The 18,150-nt window shown below is 40.8% G+C and overlaps 2 protein-coding genes across 7 annotated transcripts in view; one reads left to right on the top strand and one right to left on the bottom strand.

Annotated features, from left to right (window-relative positions):
- C14H7orf50 (chromosome 14 C7orf50 homolog) overlaps positions 1-18,150 on the top strand; it is a 118,762-nt gene that overhangs the window by 39,069 nt on the left and 61,543 nt on the right. The gene's annotated exons all lie outside the window — the stretch shown is intronic.
- The window catches only part of GPR146 (G protein-coupled receptor 146), a 45,421-nt gene continuing 31,326 nt past the window's right edge, over positions 4,056-18,150 (bottom strand). For 3 of the 6 annotated variants that reach the window (XM_056502934.1, XM_056502935.1, XM_056502938.1), the window contains one exon: positions 4,056-6,030. In XM_056502934.1, the coding sequence (XP_056358909.1) occupies positions 4,982-6,030 (1,049 nt within the window). In that variant the 3' untranslated portion in view covers positions 4,056-4,981. The other 3 variants (XM_056502940.1, XM_056502937.1, XM_056502939.1) reach the window with 3 other exon arrangements.

Below are 18,150 nucleotides of genomic sequence, written 5' to 3'. Positions count from 1 at the left end.
CACTGATAAATGGGACATTACTGATGCACATGCCCACAGCACAAAAGCAATTTAGTTGAATCTTAAACAAGGCAAAAAAAGGTGTTATTTCCTTCTGAGGTTTGTGGTAGCAGGGTCATATTTTCTTCACAACCTTGGGGCCTATTCTCCTGTTATATAGTAGTAGAGTATTTTCTGTGAGAACTCCAAAATTTGGTTGGCTTCTGTGACATCTCTGTATTGACAGACAATGGCAGATGTGGGTGCCATGTCAGCCTGGTTTGTACTGGTGTAAACATCTGGACTTTGTTGTACTTGATCAACCCTTTTTACTTGTGTTTATGTAGTTGTTCACTCTTCAAAAACCTGTGGGCTTGTGAATTTGCTGCTTATTAACTCACTCTGTTCTCACTGAAGATCCTTCAGCCTGTGTTGTATGTGAGGGGTTTTACTAATCCAGCTGAGAAACAGCATTTTGTTGGTTGTATCCAAAAGCTCTGTGGAATGAAGGATCAGAAAATCACTGCTCTGTACTTGTTCAGAGATGATGGCTCTCCTATTAAAGAAAACACCCTTTAAAACACTGTGTGGAAGTAAAGGCATCCTGTCAGATACTAGGCTTTGATTAAATGGTGTAATATTGCAACTTCCACTCTGACAGTTGCCATTTTATTTCTGACTGAGACTTAAAACTTAGAAGTGCTTTGGAATGAGGGTTTTTTTTTTAAAGAGTTTACCAATAATAATTTTAAATAGAGTTTGCTGTTACTTGCTGTCTTCCTACACTTCACCAAAAGGGAACAAATGAATAATTCTGAAAGTATAGGCAAGAAAATATTTTCATATATGTAGGGTAAATGAACTGATCCATGGGGAGTAATCTGGTTATGTGCAGTGGTTACTGCAATGAATGTGTAATAAGGTATCTTAGATTCTTAAAAAGAATCTGTTTTCTTTGGGATGCCAGAGGTGTGGGTTATTTTATTATGTTGTTCTGAGAACCAAGAGAATTTCTGCAGGAAGCTGATTGTGGGCAGCACAAAGGAAAGGAAGCTGTCTGGATGTGGCCAGTGTTTGCATTGATCTCCAGGTGCACTGTTTCTCTGCCTCATTAACTGCAGGATTCTTTATGCTGAAAAGTCAGGCGAGGTATGTACCTTTTAGCTTTCATTCCCAGCCAACTTCATGCTGATGAATAATGAGGTTTTAATAGTGTCAAATTAAGGCCTGGAAATGACATCCAAGTTCTAAATGACATCATGCAATTTGTTCTATTTTGATTCAGTGAAGCCACATAGATTTAACTTTGTCTACAAGAGGTTCTTATCAAGAAAGAAGGAAAAAAAAAACCCACACACATTTTATTGACCACATACACTTGAACACTTTTTATTTTTTCATTTGTATTATGAGTCAATACTTCCTTCATGAAGCTTTCCAGAAAGTCCACTTCTGACATGATATTGGAGTCCACATCTCTTCATAGTAATAGAATCAGGAATTTTCTAGTGGCTGATCACCTTGTTTCATTAAGTGAAATGAAATCTTTAGAGACCAACAAAATTTGATTCTGAAATGTAAACTTTTGAAACTAGGACCTCTACTAAGTTGGTCAACAAGGACCTGTCTTGAGCTAGCTGTGTTAATAACTCAGAAGAGAACATGACTTTTTGTTAGTTCATTGATTTGAATTAATTAGTGGTTCAGCAAGAGGGCTTAAGCTATAGATCAATTCAAATATTAAGTTTAATTTTGTGAGAAAATAACACTGTTAATAATGGCACTTAACTAGTGCTTATTTTCTAGTACACATTATATACATACAGAAGCATACAGTACACCTTCCTGTTCAGAGGTTTACATTTAAATGATACACTTCTAGAAATAATTTAATAAACTCTTTGTAGATTCTTTTTACATCAGTAGGTTGATTTTTATCTTGCATATATACAGTATTTTATTCATATCTATTTAAATGTGTAATAGATAAGCCCTTATTTACAGTCACCAGAACCCTTCAGGTATTTGAAATGGAAAGATCCCATTCTCAAGAACTTTGTGTATTTGTCCATAAAAGTTCTTCTTGATTTATGATACCTCGTATTTCCTGAAGTATTTTACTCTCTACTGTTCTTTACAGAAACACTGCAAAGCTCTCTCTTTTTGGGATACTGCTTTTTAAGAAATACCAGGTGAGGGTGCTGCAGTTAAGTTCAGAATTTCCTTAGGAGAAGAGCAGCCAGGCAGAACCATGTCACAGTTTCTTTGAGGCAATTATACATCAAATTAACTGGTCAAAGAGGTTGAGTGGATAGCAGTCTTGATCATTAAATTATCCATGTTGTTGTATCTATGATTGCCATCACATTTAGTATTTATCAAAGATACAGACAAATATCTGTAGCTCTGTTGCAGTAAAAAGATTAGGAAAAATCAGATTGGATACCCCATGGGTAAATTCCACAAAAACCTGTATTTTTACATCTCTTAAATAGCAGCTTCCATTTTACTACCTAAATTTGTTTGTAACATTGACTCACTGAGTAAGATTTGGACCACCATAAAGAAGTCAGTGTGATGAAATAAACATGAGTACTGAATGGTACCAGGTGTGCCAGACGAGCAGGGAATGGGAGAGAAATGAAAGTTAAATAAATTGTGCAGAGAAGTGAAAAACAATAAAGAGAAATGATACAAGAGCCATGATCTGAAACTGAGAATTTAACACTGAGAGAAAGGAACAGAAATAAAGGCAACAGTTCTTTTAGAGACAGAAAATAGGATGTCTTAAGAGGAGAAAATAGAAATAAGGAAGCAACATGGAAGCTGAAATTGCACTTGAAGTTGCCTGCTCAGCCACACTGTTCTGGCAGTGTCCCAGTTCTGAAAGCCTCTATTCACACCAGATAAGCCAATTCCTCCCTGCTGGAACTCCTCCTGCATAATGGCACAGAATTTCTTTAACAGATTTTATGTGAGAGATTTAATGTGGTGCATTAAGAAACCTGATTTTCCTTAGATGGGAAGAAGGAATCTGTTTGCTTGACAGCTGTAAGGAAAGATTTTGTTCCTAAGCACTTCTGTGTGGAAGCGAGCTTGAATGCTCAAGATGTGTAGAAATTCACAGAAAATCTCTCAAGGTGGGCAAAACCAAGAAAGCAGCCAGTATCATGTATGTCAGCACAGAGGCATTGTGTGTGAGCTGGACACAGTGATAAGGAACAGCTTCAGTCCTCATCATGGTTTTCATCAGGCTAAAACTGAAAACACCACAGAAATAGATTATTTACTCTGCAGGCTTTAAGGGTTAAAAATATTTAGTAAGATATGAAAAGCTCTTTAAAAAAAAAGTAAAGATTAATGGAAAATCTTCCACCAGGATGTTGATAACTTAGAGATGCTTGTATATAAAGAAGATAAGCAAATATGGCTATGGGACAAAACTGCTTGATGGGTAAAGATCTGAAAGATCTGCTCCTCACCTGCTTTTCACATAGAACTTTAGTATGTGTCTCTGCTGGCAGACTAGGACCAATTACCAGACAAGACTGTGCTCTAAGCAATGGGAAAGGTTCAGTTCTGGTCTTGCTTCATGTTCTTTTTCTGTACCAGAAAGTTGACAAGTCACATTTTTTTGATGTCACATGGAATCTGAATTGTGCTGGGACAGATTAAGCAATAAAATGATGCTGTAGCATGTAGCAAGTGAGAAAAGTGTTCCTGTGACCCCACAGCAGTGGGAGAATATCAGCTTCACCTGTACCCCCCTCCTGTCATTAATGCAACAGCAGCACAAGAACAGGTAGTTTTTGGGTCAGTGCTTTGTAGGTTGTTGTTGTTGTTGTAACTGTTTATGTGCTTCCTGCAGCATGTCTGTGTTTCTCATGTATTTCACATAATCAGTAAAATTTGGTGATCTGGCTTGGATTTCTTCATCCCTGCTGTGAAACTAGACTTTACTATGTATCCGAGAATCCCAATGAAAGGCTTTTTTGACAGGTCAGCAAAGAGCTGTTGCTGACTGGGATTCCTATATTGAGGAATTTTACATGGTTTCCAAACCTCCAGTGACGTCATAGATTAAAGAGAGTTTAATTTATTTGTTGCAAACACATCCCTTGAAAATACAAAATGTTAATCATAAACATATTTATTTTTTAAGATAATTACTCTTGTTACATGAACATATGTGGACCATAACACTTAGCCAGACAATCTTTACTTGTTAAATTCTGATTTAACTTCGTAAACCACTGTGTCCTTCATTTTAGTATGTGGAACAAACATCTCTAAGTTCCATCAGAATTAGTTAATAAATATTTCTGAATTCCTGAAATGTTTTAGGATACAAACAAAGCACTGGAAAATTAAAACACATTTTTGTTATTTGTTGTAGCTAAAAGAAAAATCAGTTTACCATAAATGTTAAAACAGGTTAGTTTGTGTGAGAAAATAATTTCTGAAAAAAGTAAATTAGGCTTCTTTTAGAGGGGATTCAGTGATGGAGAAAGAAATTAAATAATTTAATTTATAATTAACATTTACTATTTGGACATGTATAATTGAGTAATATGATCTTCAGTAAAGATCATCTCTATAATCTTCATTGAAATATGCTATTTACTTCATCAAGGATAGCATTATCACTTCTTTGTATAGAAAACAAGGTAATACCTTTTTCTATACAAGAAACAAGGTGCTGTGTCTTCAGTCAAGACTTCAATAAACTGCCTAGTGATTTCTTCAGGCAGGAAGATCAGAGCCATGAAAACAGAGTTTATCCTTTGTCACCAGTTCAGTGCACTGAAGGTATCTGATGTCACAGGTAATGCAGCACGCAGGCCAGAGCCTCACACCACTTCAGCAAACAACTACTGCAAAATTAAGACTCAACTGCAGTGGAAGCTCCTTCCAGCCTCTGGGTTGGGACTCTCAAATGTCTCTGAGTGCCAGCACAGCAGCGTCCCAGTCCCAGCACTGAGCACCAGGGCTTGTGTCACACCTATGTCATGACCTGCTGTACAACTGTGCGCTCGTGAGAACACCCCTGGTTCCCACAGTGAATCTTTTTAAGCAAACGTCGTAATTTGTTGGGGAAGTTTTTGTTAATGTATCTGTAGAGCAGAGGCATGACAAAGCTGCTGGAGAAAGCCAGGAATTTCGACAAAATCGTGGCGAAGTGTAATATTTGAATGGAATTTACATCCGGAATTCTTCCTCGTAGGTTAGTAAACGTGCTTACCAAGAGGATAACGTAATAGGGTGTCCAGAGGGTGAACTGTGTGCAGACTGTGGCAATCAGAAGGCGGTGCACTGATGGATCCAGGCGCCCCGTGTCCTGGTCCAGCGGCGTGGCCTCCTTGCGGATCCGCAGGATCAGCGTCAGCGCGTAGAGAACGGCCACGGCGGGCACCACGTACCCGATGAACACCATGATGGCATCCGCCGCCTCCTGGTTCTGCATCTTGGAGCACTCGATTATTTTGGTGGACACGTGGTTGCAGACGTAGAACAGGAGGGATGAGAAGCTGGTGAGCATGGCACCGCCCCAGATGAACCCGCAGACGTGTTTGGTGTTGTACACGCTGGACATGTAAGTCCTGGGCAGGGCACGCTCGATGTAGTAGTCCAGGCTGAGCAGTGTGGTAGAGTACATGGTAACTAACGATGAAACGTTGAATAAAATAAGGAAGGTAATATAAACTTCGTTGTTGGAATTCCAGATGGCCCATTTCGTGTTGGCAAGACCCAGCAGGTACATTGGTGCCAGAGTGTTGATGATGAGACCGGCAATGGCAATGTTGACAAAGTAAACATCTGGCATAGTCATAGTAGCTTTGTTGTAGAGGTTAACTAGGACCAGCAGGCCATTGTAACAAAGGCCAATTGGGAAACATATAATGAGGTAGAGAAGGGAAAAGATGGAAAGCACAAGGTCGAAGTCATGGCAGAGATGCTGGTCCTCACTGTTCTCAGTGCTGTTGATTAAGGCTTCACAGCTCCACATAGTGATTTTAGCTTTTGTGTCTTCTTTGCTGGTTACCAGCTTTTCTGTAGAGAGAGAAATAGTGAAAGTGTTGTTAAAATATTACATCATAAATGAAAGGCAAAACACTGTGAAGAAAACATTTTGAACTTTAAGATTATACGCATCACATCACTGACATTGTTAGCCTAGAAGAAAGTAAACCATTATTCAAAATTTCATTAGACTAATACAGGTTCTGCAGTTTTGATTGAAATGAAACTAGGGGCGAATTAGTTGATACAGGGCACTCAACAGAAATAAATTGTAAACTATCATTACGTACTGATGTTTATATGAATACTGATGCAATTTTTTGCAAATTGTCAAACAGTACCTTGTGTACAGCTAAAAATACATAAGGGTAACTACTGAAGAGTGGAAGGATATAAAATGAAAACTTCACAGTATGATGGAAAATAGAGATCTCCTAACATCTTAAATAAGCTTTACCTTAAAAAAAAAAAGAGTGTTTTAGGAGGCACATCCAAGGCAGTATGGAGGATGTGTACTGGACACTGCTAAAATTGACAAAGACTAGAGGATAATGGGAAATGAGGTGTGGGGGGGTTGGTTCTGGCTTTTTTTTTTAAATAGGTCAGTTTGTATTCAGACTTCTACCTTTATAACCATTTAGTTTCAAAAAAACAATGGACCTCTGTAGTCCAGGGAACCTAATATCAGGGCAGCCTGACTTTCCAAAAAGGCAAGAATCAGCTATCATTTCCTTTCAAAATAGCTCGAATTCTTTAAAAAGTATGCTACTATCAGCTACTGAGGTCCACCCATCTTTGCTTTATCATCAGTAGAGATAGCATTTTAACTGAAACCAAGTGAACTTCAAAGCAGTCGTGTAAAATCGCTTTCCAAAATGCAGAAACAAGAAATAATCTCTGCTTTGAGTACAACTGAAAACAGGCACAGCCTTAAAATCATGGCTGTTACTCATGGCAGCCCATTTGAGGGACAGTGCAGAGCTGGTGCAGCAGGTGATTTCCCCTGTCACGTACTCTGCCTGTCACATACTCCTGTGGTTTTGTGTGCTTCTCTGTCAGCACCTATAGCAGAGTGTAAGTACATGCACCTGGATTCTTTCCAGAGGGAGAGCAAGATTTAATCAATCCACAGTAAACATTGTGCAATGAAAATGAATGCTACTAGACAACATGCTCTTCTCCATGAACCAGGTAGCTAAATTATACTGTGTGGGGTCTGTGAGCATACTGCATTTCCCTGGTGCTAAACCTTTGACTGTTCAGTCACAGTACAAAATTTGTCCCAAAACTGTGTCAACTTCCTTCCGTCAATGTTTTATTTCCCACTGCAGTTGTTTTGTGTGCGTTTTTCTTCTAAATAACATATGCTGAGCCAGAAATCAGGCAAAAAATACAGCAATTTTAGCTGGGCAAGCAAGTTTTTATTCCACTGTCCTATGCTGGATTTCCTCAGAGAAGTGGCTTCTGTGGCAGCACCAGAAGTTCTGCTGTTTTCAAAGGTTGTTTTCAACTTTGTGGGAAAACTTGACCTTTTTGGTTCATTTTCTCACATCAATTCTTCAGCTATACTGATGTGTATGAGTGGACTGTATCATATCTTTGTCTTTCCGTCCTCATTCTATTTTTGAGCACTGAAAACAACCCCATTTGTTTTTAGGAAGCATCTGTTGTTTTAGGCTTTTGAGAAAGAAAAAGAAAAGCTGTTTCTTTCACAGCTGAAGGGAACCAAAACTACATCTCATTGAACTCTTATGACTCGATTCAAGCAAAGCAGCAGACTGGAACTAGATATTGCAAATATATGCACTCTGGTGAGTGCAAAGGTGACTAAGCACAGGCATGGATACAATCACGTAATTCCATTATGCAGGTTTATCCTTAAGCATGTAGCTTTGATTACTCCAGACTGAATTACATCAGCCACTGAATAACTTGCCTGTATATTGTCTAAGAAGATCAACACTCAGTATTTTACAAAGCAGGGGGATGTCTGGTTTCAGAAGCGTTTTTAGTTATTACCCTTATTTTTTCTTTACATCCTCTAAGCGCGGTTAAACACAATTCTGTTTTAACGATAGAAATGGCAAGCCGATTCAATGTGTTAAATAGCAATCTTAGGAAAACGACAATATTTACCTCTGAAACGAGCAAAAATAAAACCCCAAAATTAAAATATTTTCTGGGGAAATCTTGTGGAGGATAACTTTCGAGTTCGCAGGTGTGAGGCATTTGTGCGGAATCCCCGGTGTTGAATGCTGACAGTGCGGTGCGGGCAGGCCCCGCTCATTTCGCATCAAGCCGTGCCTTTTGTCATTGCCAGGGCTCGCTCAGCCCTGAGCCCGGCTCAGCGCTCCCAGCCCGGCTCACTGCTCCGAGCCCGGCTCAGCGCCGCTCCGAGCCCGGCTCAGCGCTCCCAGCCCGGCTCCCCGAGCCCGGCTCAGCGCTCCCAGCCCGGCTCAGCACCGCGAGCCCGGCTCAGCGCTCCCAGCCCGGCTCAGCGCTCCCAGCCCGGCTCAGCACTGCGAGGCCGGCTCAGCGCTCCCAGCCCGGCTCAGCACTGCGAGGCCGGCTCAGCGCTCCCAGCCCGGCTCAGCGCTCCCAGCCTGGCTTAGTGCTCCCAGCCCGGCTCAGCGCTTCCAGCCCGGCTCTGCGCTCCCAGCCCGGCTCCCCGAGCCCGGCTCAGCGCTCCCAGCCCGGCTCAGCGCCGCTCCGAGCCCGGCTCAGCGCTCCCAGCCCGGCTCAGCGCCGCTCCGAGCCCGGCTCAGCGCTCCCAGCCCGGCTCAGCGCCGCTCCGAGCCCGGCTCAGCGCTCCCAGCCCGGCTCAGCGCCGCTCCGAGCCCGGCTCAGCGCCGCTCCGAGCCCGGCTCAGCGCTCCCAGCCCGGCTCAGCACTGAGCCCAGCTCGCCCGATCCCCGCTGACCCAGCCGCAGCTCCGCAGCCTCTGCTCGCCTGTGTTGCATAAGCGCAGGCTGCAGCAGCCTCTTGTTTACAGTGCCCGGGTCTCAGCCCGGGATGGCGCTGGACGCGCAGCCCTGCCCTGCCTGCCCTGCTCTCACCTTCACTCGCCGTGTGCCGACTGCAGCCGCCCCGCCGAGGCCCCGAGCCCGCCCGGCCCCGCCGCGGGGCTCATGGTGCCGGCCCGGCACCGCGCCGGGAGCCGCTGCCTGCGCTGCACTTGTTTTGCCTCCCTAAGTTACTCACTCGCAAGTTTCTGCTTGGCTTGGCAGGCGCCTGGCCCCTCCCTTCCCCTGTTTACAGCCAGTTTCAAGAAGTGAGAGGTTGTGCTCGGATCCAGCTTGCTTTGTAGTGCCTGGGTTTCGGATTTGCTGTTTGAAATCCAGGTTTGTTATGGTTTTGTCATCCGTGCTGGGGACGCTGCAGAGCCCGGGCCATTCCCTGCAAGTGCAGTCAACAGCCTTCACTCAAGAGCATGGGTTTTATTTTTAACTCGGGATGAGAATGTGTAGCTTTGAGGTTTCATTTTTATAGGCCATGTATACTGAGCAATCAGTATTTAAAAATTCCTGTACTACAAAGTGCACAGGTGCTTGTGGTGCTGGCAAACATAAACCAGCTTGTAAAACAAGGTAGGAAGAAAAGTTTCTGAGCGTTTACTTTGAGTTTGGAGATTGTTTTGGTGTTGTGAAAAGGTGTTACAACATAACCCACATTTTGTGATGGTGTTAAGAGTTCCATTCTGCTTCTTTTTTAAAAAAAAAGTTGATTTATCTCAGGGATATTTGCATGTCACTTGCAATTAATGGATGTGAATGTTTATATTTTCCACAACTTTAAAATGGATCATTTCTTGAAAGAGCTTTTGAACTACAGATTGATAATTTATCCCATAATGAATTTTGTACTGTGGTTGTTCCATTGTTTATATGGAAACTCCTCAGACTTTTGAAAAGTTACTGCCTTTGAAGTATGTTTCCAACGGATATCACCAACCAGAACAGAGAGCTGCCTTTTTCAAAGTAATTTGTCTTATATTTAGAAATTCTGAAGCTTTATTCCATAGCAAATAAACACCAGTGTAGCATCCCTTACTGAAAAAACAAGCAGGTATTTATGAAATAAATACCGGAAAAACACTAAACCTGAGATTAGCTCAGTTGTGTAGAGCATGATGCTAACAACACCAACCTTGTGGGTTTGATCTCCATATGGGCCATTTGCTTAACACTTGGACTAGATCCTGGTGGGTCCCTTCCAACTCAGGGTATTCTGTCAAGTCTAAAAATGGTCATCCAGTTTGTCTCGAGTTACTCTATCTGACCACAGCTTGTATTTAAAGGTTCATTACGAATATTGTCAAACCACTGCAGCTCCCAAATAGCAGAAAATTCCCCTGTTCCTGTTAGATACATAGTCCACAGACAGAACTGTGTATGTGCTCTGGATAACTCCATGTTACAAACTGTGGCATCTCATTTTTGGTGCTTCAGAACTTCAGAAGGACTTTAATCATTCTAAGTTCACCAGGGAAACAGCAAAGTAAAAAAGGTAGTCATGTAGAAGCACTTTTACAGTGCTCATATTCGGCCAAAAGCCAATTTCTTTACACACCATTAAAACTAAAGGTGGTTTTATTTAGATTGCAATGTCCAAGAAGTACTTAAGAAAAAACTTCTTGCAACACAGCAGAAAAAGTTGAGAGCACTTGGTGGCAAAGATTATTTTAGAAAAGAGCTGTAAAATGAACTCTAAACAATGAGAAAAAAAATGAAGTTCTGCTCAGTTGTATTACAGAGTCCATAGCTGCAGTCAGGCTTTTTCAGACATTTTCATTCATAATGCAGCACTAAGTTGCAGAGCAGGTTGGGTAAGAGTTTGAAGCATGACCATTCTACGCTCGGATTATTTTATTTGACTTAAAAAAACAACCCTTCGTCCAGCTGCAGCACTGTCTCTTTGCTCTGCAGATTTTTTTTGTTTATACAATACATGGTTTGTCTACTTGCTTTATTATCATCTACCTGTGATGTAGCTCCTACCTGGTTTATCTGACCTCTGAATGTGTTCTCACAAGCTGTGGTATCATTATAAACTAATAGTTAGTAAAGTACATAGCTAATAAAGCTGTTGTCAACAAGGTGAGTCTCTAATCATGCCAAACACTTGTTCCTTTGTCATGTCCTCTTGAGTTCCCACAGGATCTCTAAATTCCTACAGACTGAAACCTGGTGCTGCCTATGGGAAAGCTGGGCTCTACACAGAGCTTTGCTGGGCAGCACAGATTTGCTTCAGATCTAGACTGAGCAAATTAAAAATCATGGCCAGAAGTTCTGCATGTGTATATAGACCATGACTTAGTAGATTGGCAGTTCCTCATTTGGGTTTGAAAGGTGCTTTTTCAAAGTGTCATGCTGAATATTACTTATGGATTAATTCTTAAAACTTTAAATAGTGGATGATCAATATTTCTGGAAAATAACAAACTTACAATTAGTTGTACATCAAGGGGAACACACTGAATTCTCAAGTGGAGAGTGAAGTGTTGCATTGCTGCTACCTCAGTCTGGGTAACATGACATTTCTTCGGGCTTACATACATACCACAGGGATTAGCAAATAACTTGTAGGCTGGATATGCAGAAAAGTAAAACTAAATAGCTCAGGTTAGAAGCAAGGAGGGGGAAATGCAGCAGTGCAGGCAAGTAGATTTCAGAATATTCTTTTCTCATCCAGTTGCTGAGTTGCTGCTGTTTATAATGTAGTGATACAGCTCAGATAAAATGCTTTTAACATGAGTGGAGAAGAAAATCCTGCTTGATACTGGGGGCTGGGCTGAAAAACAGGCCCCTTCCAACCCTATCATTTATTCTTTGTGGTGCAACCATTGACCAGTTTGGCAGGGGGAAGTTCACAATTGATACTGGTTCCATTTACAGTGTGGTTAATTGAGTGCTGTGTAAGGTGAAAGAAGGCACCATCAAACAACAGGGATAATTGCTGCAAAGTAGCACTGAATATCATAAGCCTGTGTTGTGTATTTTAAAAAGTACAAATCATAAAGCAAGAGTAGGTCAGTTGAAAGAGAGGGAACAAGGGGTTTGCCACTCGTGGCAAGTGAGCTCATGGAAGAGCAGTCACCCAACCCCCTGGTCCTGCTGATTCCACCCTTCATTAGGCTCGGGTTTTGGTTTTCTAAACCTTTTCTCTGTGCTATACAACTTGCTTTAGTAGCAGCATAACAATAATTAATAATTAAAATAAACCCAAGATTTTTCACTTATATAACTTCACTCTTGCTTACTCCTGCTTGATTCTGCACAATTTAAGTGCTGTGAACCCATTTTCAGCTCTCTAGGCAATTGCCTTCTCTTGGACCACTATTTTTCCTTTAACGTTCCTTCTGTCCATGCATTAATTCCTACTTATATTTCCTGATTTCTTAAAATACCCCTTGAGTTTCACATTCACCTGGCCAATGTTTTCCTCTTTATCTCTCCCTGATGACTTCTTACAATTAACATTGCACCTCCCATCATTATTTGATCATATGACACACACACAGTATCATATCCCACTTATGACAGGGTTTCCAAGCATGACATGCTTTCACTTCTACTTTGTGACTTTCCTGCAGGATGTCTCAGGCTGTTTGGTATTTTGAATCAGCAATAAAGATTACATTCTCAAGAACTGTTGCACGTGGCACAAGTACAGAGATACTCGTGTTCCTGAAATTGATCTTTGCATTTTGCTTTGGTCACCTTTTGATGTTGCTCACTCTGCTTTTCCAGAAATTCTGAATATATGTTGTCTTCAGAGCTCTTTCCTGTGAGTTCCCCCCTCACTAGCTGAGTTGTTATTGTTCCACAGATGTTGGCAAGCTCTGTCTCATTTGTTTATCCTTTCATTCTGTAAGCACCATCTTTGTGGTAAATCATCTGCATAGCAGCTACCTGGTGATTCAGATCCCAGTTGTGCCATGATAATCTGCTTACTGCCCTGGCCTCTTGGCAACCTGCTAAATAGATGCTTTTTTCCCTCCTGTTTTGACCTTTTGTTGTTGTTACTTATCATTGTTATTTTAAATGTATAAATAATATGTAAAAATAATATGTAAAATTAATTAATGTAATATAATTATCAATAATGTCAGCTGCACATCTGGCATCTGTTTAGATTGTTCAGGTCTTTGGGAAGCTGAGTTCATGTAAGGCCATGTCAAAAGTGAGTCTGCAAATTGCTGCCATGGGTCACCAAGCATCAAGAAATTAGTTCAGATAGGCTTTTTGTTTGGAGGATGGAGAAAAATGTGATTTTAGGGTATGGCAAGTGTTTTTTTAGGATGTGAATATTCTCTCATAGGTTAGAACTGCATAACTTCTATTTTTAGAGTTCCTCAGAGCAATGTGTGTATCCATCAGAAATTAATAATTGCATTTGCTTTGGTTTCTCTTTCTCCTTCTCAATTTCTAAGCAGCTTAAAGCTTATGAGAACAGATAATATACTCCAATAAAGGAAGACAAAAAAGATCAGCTACTCTGGAAACCATAATCAAAGCTGCTAAATGGTGTGTTTAAGAGCCCTTGAGATCAGTTGGAGAGTGGCAGTGTGGTGGTGCACTGGAAGGTTGAAATAACCAACTACCACAGGGTGGAAGTTCTGTGGAGAGGAGATAACCCAGCACTGCAGCCCCTAAAGATTTGTTTGGAAGGAGTCCCTTGTTGAGACACAGATGCTATCTGCCAGGCACATCTGCCATTCCAGATAAATCTCCTTTTTTGAGCTGTTTATTTCTTTGCAGTGGAGCCCCTGTGGGAGTTGGGTCTCCAGTGGCTGTGCCCTCCTGGCAGCTGCTGGGGAACAGCTGCTCCAGGGGCTCTGCAAGGGTTAACTCCATCAACTCAGCCTTGTTTTGTCAAGTTCTCCCTGTCCCACCATGGGATGAGTGGCACTGGAGTGCTGCTCCACCCCTTCCTGACTTAGCTTTATCACTGAATTCTGTAAGAGCTTCTATATGGAAAACATGACATTGCTTCTTTTTTAATGTTTCTGTGCAGCAAGAAAGAATTCACTGCAGAGTGAACAGTGCAACTTTTAATACTTAAAAGATTTCATCACTGCAAAAAGTGAAATACCTTACTTTTGTGCATTTCTGAAGGTGAGGATTCCATCAGGCAGAATGAATTTATACAGTGATTACCTGTATTCATCTGTCTACAGGCCTTAGCTGCCAGAGATCCTGACATGAGACACAATTTGGAGATGCTCAAATATCCACTAGATAATGCTTTTTAAAAAGATAAAGTTCCATGCTAACCAAAACCTGAGTAATTTTCCTAGTATTCATATTCACTTCCAGGAACTTATGGCGTATTAAATAACAGGAATAATTAGAATGAATGCAGTATTAGAAAATCAGCTTACATAAGGTGCTTCCAGTTCTGGATTTTATAAAGTTGACCAGTTGGAATACAAGAAGTGACAGCTTTTAAGCATCAGCAGAGTAGGTGGCGCCGTTCAGAGTGCTGAACAGCCAGTTAGCTCTGCTGCAGTTCTGCCCCATGTTTTCAGAGCACTTGGAAGCTGATTTGGATGTACTATCCTACTTCAAAACTAACAACAACCTTAAATAACAGTCAGTGTATATCTTCATTCTTTTAACTGCTTCAACGAAAACAAACTTTTAAAAATTTTTTTTTGTGAGAATTTTCAGTGTTCTTGTAACTGGTGAGCCACAGAAACCAAAAGAATTAATTTAAAAATACAGAAAATTTCAGTTTCTGGGAAAGCACACAAGTAAATAATTTCCTTCAGTTTAAAACTGAATTTAAGTTGCAGATTTTCATATGAAGTACAGAAAATTTCAGTTTCTGGGAAAGCACACAAGCAAATAATTTCCTTCATTTTAAAACTGAATTTAAGTTGCAGATTTTCATATGAAGTACTGCAACTCTGTGGATCTAACAAGGGTTACAGGCTCCTTCAGAAGGCATCTTTACTGTTGTGATGTTGATGCTCAGAGCAGTTGGGACATAGTAGAGACTTTATCCCACTGTTTTTAATGAAAATATTTCATTCCTTTATTCTGACTTTGGAAACTTAATAGACTAAGTGGCTGATTTCATTCATAAATTTTTCATAACTTGCAATCATCAATATTTAAATACAAGGAGTTTTGCTCCCAGTGTCTACAGACACTTAAATTGTAGAACAGGTCAGTTAAGACCAGTTTGGTGGAAAAAATTTATGAAACTTACGTGTTCCTGGTTTTTATGTAAAGATCATATCACAGAAACTTCCACTGAAGCCTTTTTAATATTTGAGATAATATATAAAAGACAGTTTTATGGTAAAATTCTTTGTTTAGGTAATGTCTTTAATAAATGCAAACAGGTAATTTGCACCTCTTACAAGATAGCAGGTGCCTGGATCTCTGGATTTCCAGCATTTTGGAATTGCCCAGGCTCCAGGTAAGGAATGTTTGTATTTCTGGTTCCTGTAAATCATCATCACTCCAGTAAAGAAGAGAGATTCTCGCCAATCAAAATTAATGCAAATGATGCCAATTCTGGGCTTTGCTGTCTGAATTTATTCCAGGAAGAGAGTGTCAGAGGTGCATGGACTGTGCTGGAATTACTGTGTAAATGAGTTGGCCTGGTGAGCTGGCAGGGTGGAAACAGCAGCTCTTATCTTCCCCCACTTCACCCGTGCTCAGGGCTTGTGGCAGGGAGCTCTGCTGAAATTTGGCACTACAGAAACATTCCCCACAGACCTTTCAGTGCCAGCTGCAGAGACTGACAGGAGGCACAGATGGTACTTTTCCTGGAAACTATAACATAATGCTGTTTCCTATTAGAAACACTGGTGAAAGCTGACTCGGTGACTTATCAACCAGCCCATCACGCTGGCTGGGGAGGAAACTCTTGTGGGACACTCTGACCACAGGGACCAGGTTTCCAGTAAAGGCAGAAGTATTGACATAGTTCTTTATCAGACAGCATATAGAAGAATTGTAAAACTGGTTTGAGTTTAGAGTTTGAAGGGAAAATATCAGCCCTCAGCAGAGTTGCATTAAGGCTGAAATGACTTCAAAATTTGTCACATCCGCTGGAGATAAACATATCTTTCTGTTAATTGCTGGCAAGTCTGAGACATCTTGTTCCTGACACTCCTGTGGCTTTTAATTTTCACTGCTTGGTGAAGGAAATAGCATCTTCTAGCTGCCTCCTGGATGAACTTGAATAATTACTGATTACATCTTATTCCATTTATAATATCTGCATCAGATATTTTAAATCTATGTTCTAGGGGGTCTACTATAATATCAATGCTGATCTAAGGTTGGTTATTATTAGATGGTAAGATTTAGAATAAGAATTTTAATTTACCAGGGGATTGAGGCAACCTTCTGACATGAATGATTTCTGATTTGTCCACCTATTGCTTGCCATGTGCCACTCCCCACTCCATTTTATCAGCAACAGGGAGTTTTTATCCCTAAGTCATCAAAATGTTCTACCAATAAACTCAATTTCTTCTAAGACTCTCCACTGCAGCCATATGTATATATCAAACTTGAAAATAATCCTTAGCACGTTCTGTTCTGGGCTGCTGACAAAGAGTTTGACAGGTTTAAGTATTTGATGATTTCATTTGAGTCCTTGGCCATCCTTCCACACACCTGTGGGTGGGGATGCTTCCTTAGATACTCTTCTGGGTATTGTTTTTCCAGGCCAACATGAGGCTGGACAGATGTTTCCAAGGGCAAAAAAACCAAACCCCAAAGTAATTTTGTGGGAAGAAATGTGCAAAGGAGTCTGAGACCTCTGTAAACCTGGACTCTTTACACCTAAAGCCTCTCATTACACAAACATCTGTGAAGCTCTACCACCAGTAGCCACCTGCTGCCCACATTGGATCCTTTCCATGGTATTTTGGAAAGCCATGGTTAGGATTTGTGTAAATTCCTGGAACTATAGCCACATGCATGACATGGAAATAAATACTAGTGTTTACTAACTGTGGTGTATCCATTCACAGCCATACAGCAATTAACTCTCTAAAAATTTGAACAGACTTTTTGTAGAAATTTCTTAGTGTACTTCATAATTAACATGCTGTTTTTAATAAGTCTTGCCTGCTTTAGGAAGCAAAAACTACTTCTGTAGCACCTTTGTGTCCTGATATGTAAAATTATATTGGCAAGCTTTTGGAAAGGTGTTCAGTTTTATTTCTCATTACCCTACTCTAATTTGATGGTTAATGAATTAATTTTTCTGTAAGTTGAGTCTCTTTTGTTCAGGATGGTAATGGGTGAGTGATCTTTCCCTCTCCTCTGAGCCTTCAGTTAATATTAATAATACATTATATTATCTCCCCCTGTCCAGCCACAGAGGGGAGTGATAGAGTGGCTTTGGCGGGTACCTGGTGCCAGCTGAGGTCAGCACACCTCAAAAATAAATGTATAATCTGCTTCCTCCTGTGCTAATGGGTGGAAGCCTGAGGAGTAATGAGTTTGTCAGAGAGCCAGTTTCTTACTAATGATTGATAAATGGTTGTTTTCACAGAGCCCACACAGGCACTGGGTGCTGAGAACAGTAAAGCTCAGTTTGTAGGGAGGTCACTGGAGCCTGCTGGTCTGTCTTCACTTAAATGAGCCATACTTGTTGTGGCTGTTGTGGAAAATACGCAGAATATTCTGATAACATCTGATGTTCAGATCCTGCATGCAGGAGTTCAGATGAATCAGTCTGATGTACAAATCACAAACATTGATGTTTCCATGAATCACTTTGACCAGACCTTTGATTAACTTCGTTGCATCGCTTCAGAATCAGTCTGACTTGTGTAGAAATCCACGGAATTCTGCTCAGACCTAAATGATAGAGCCAATCAAACACGTGCCAGATGTGATGCTGGCATGACAAATAGGGTGCTGCATTTTATGCTGCTTTAGCATTTCTATCAGAACAACATAAAGTTCAGATGACAGAGCCCTAAGGGAAGGTAGGTGTTTGCTACATGCAGTAGAAAACAGATTTGCAAAAATCACAGTGATTAGTGCAGTTAAAAATGCTTATGAAGGCTAAAAAGACAGCAGTCATTCTGCTTGTTCAAAGCTTCTGCAGTTAAGAAATTTTTGATGCTTTGAAGTTTGCCTTTGGCTTACCTTCCCTTTTATATAAATGGAA

This window comes from Oenanthe melanoleuca, chromosome 14 (genome assembly GCF_029582105.1).
Source record: "Oenanthe melanoleuca isolate GR-GAL-2019-014 chromosome 14, OMel1.0, whole genome shotgun sequence".
Lineage (NCBI taxonomy): Eukaryota > Metazoa > Chordata > Aves > Passeriformes > Muscicapidae > Oenanthe > Oenanthe melanoleuca.
The sequence above is the reverse complement of the archived record's forward strand: the minus strand, read 5'-3'. Positions and strand labels throughout refer to the sequence as shown.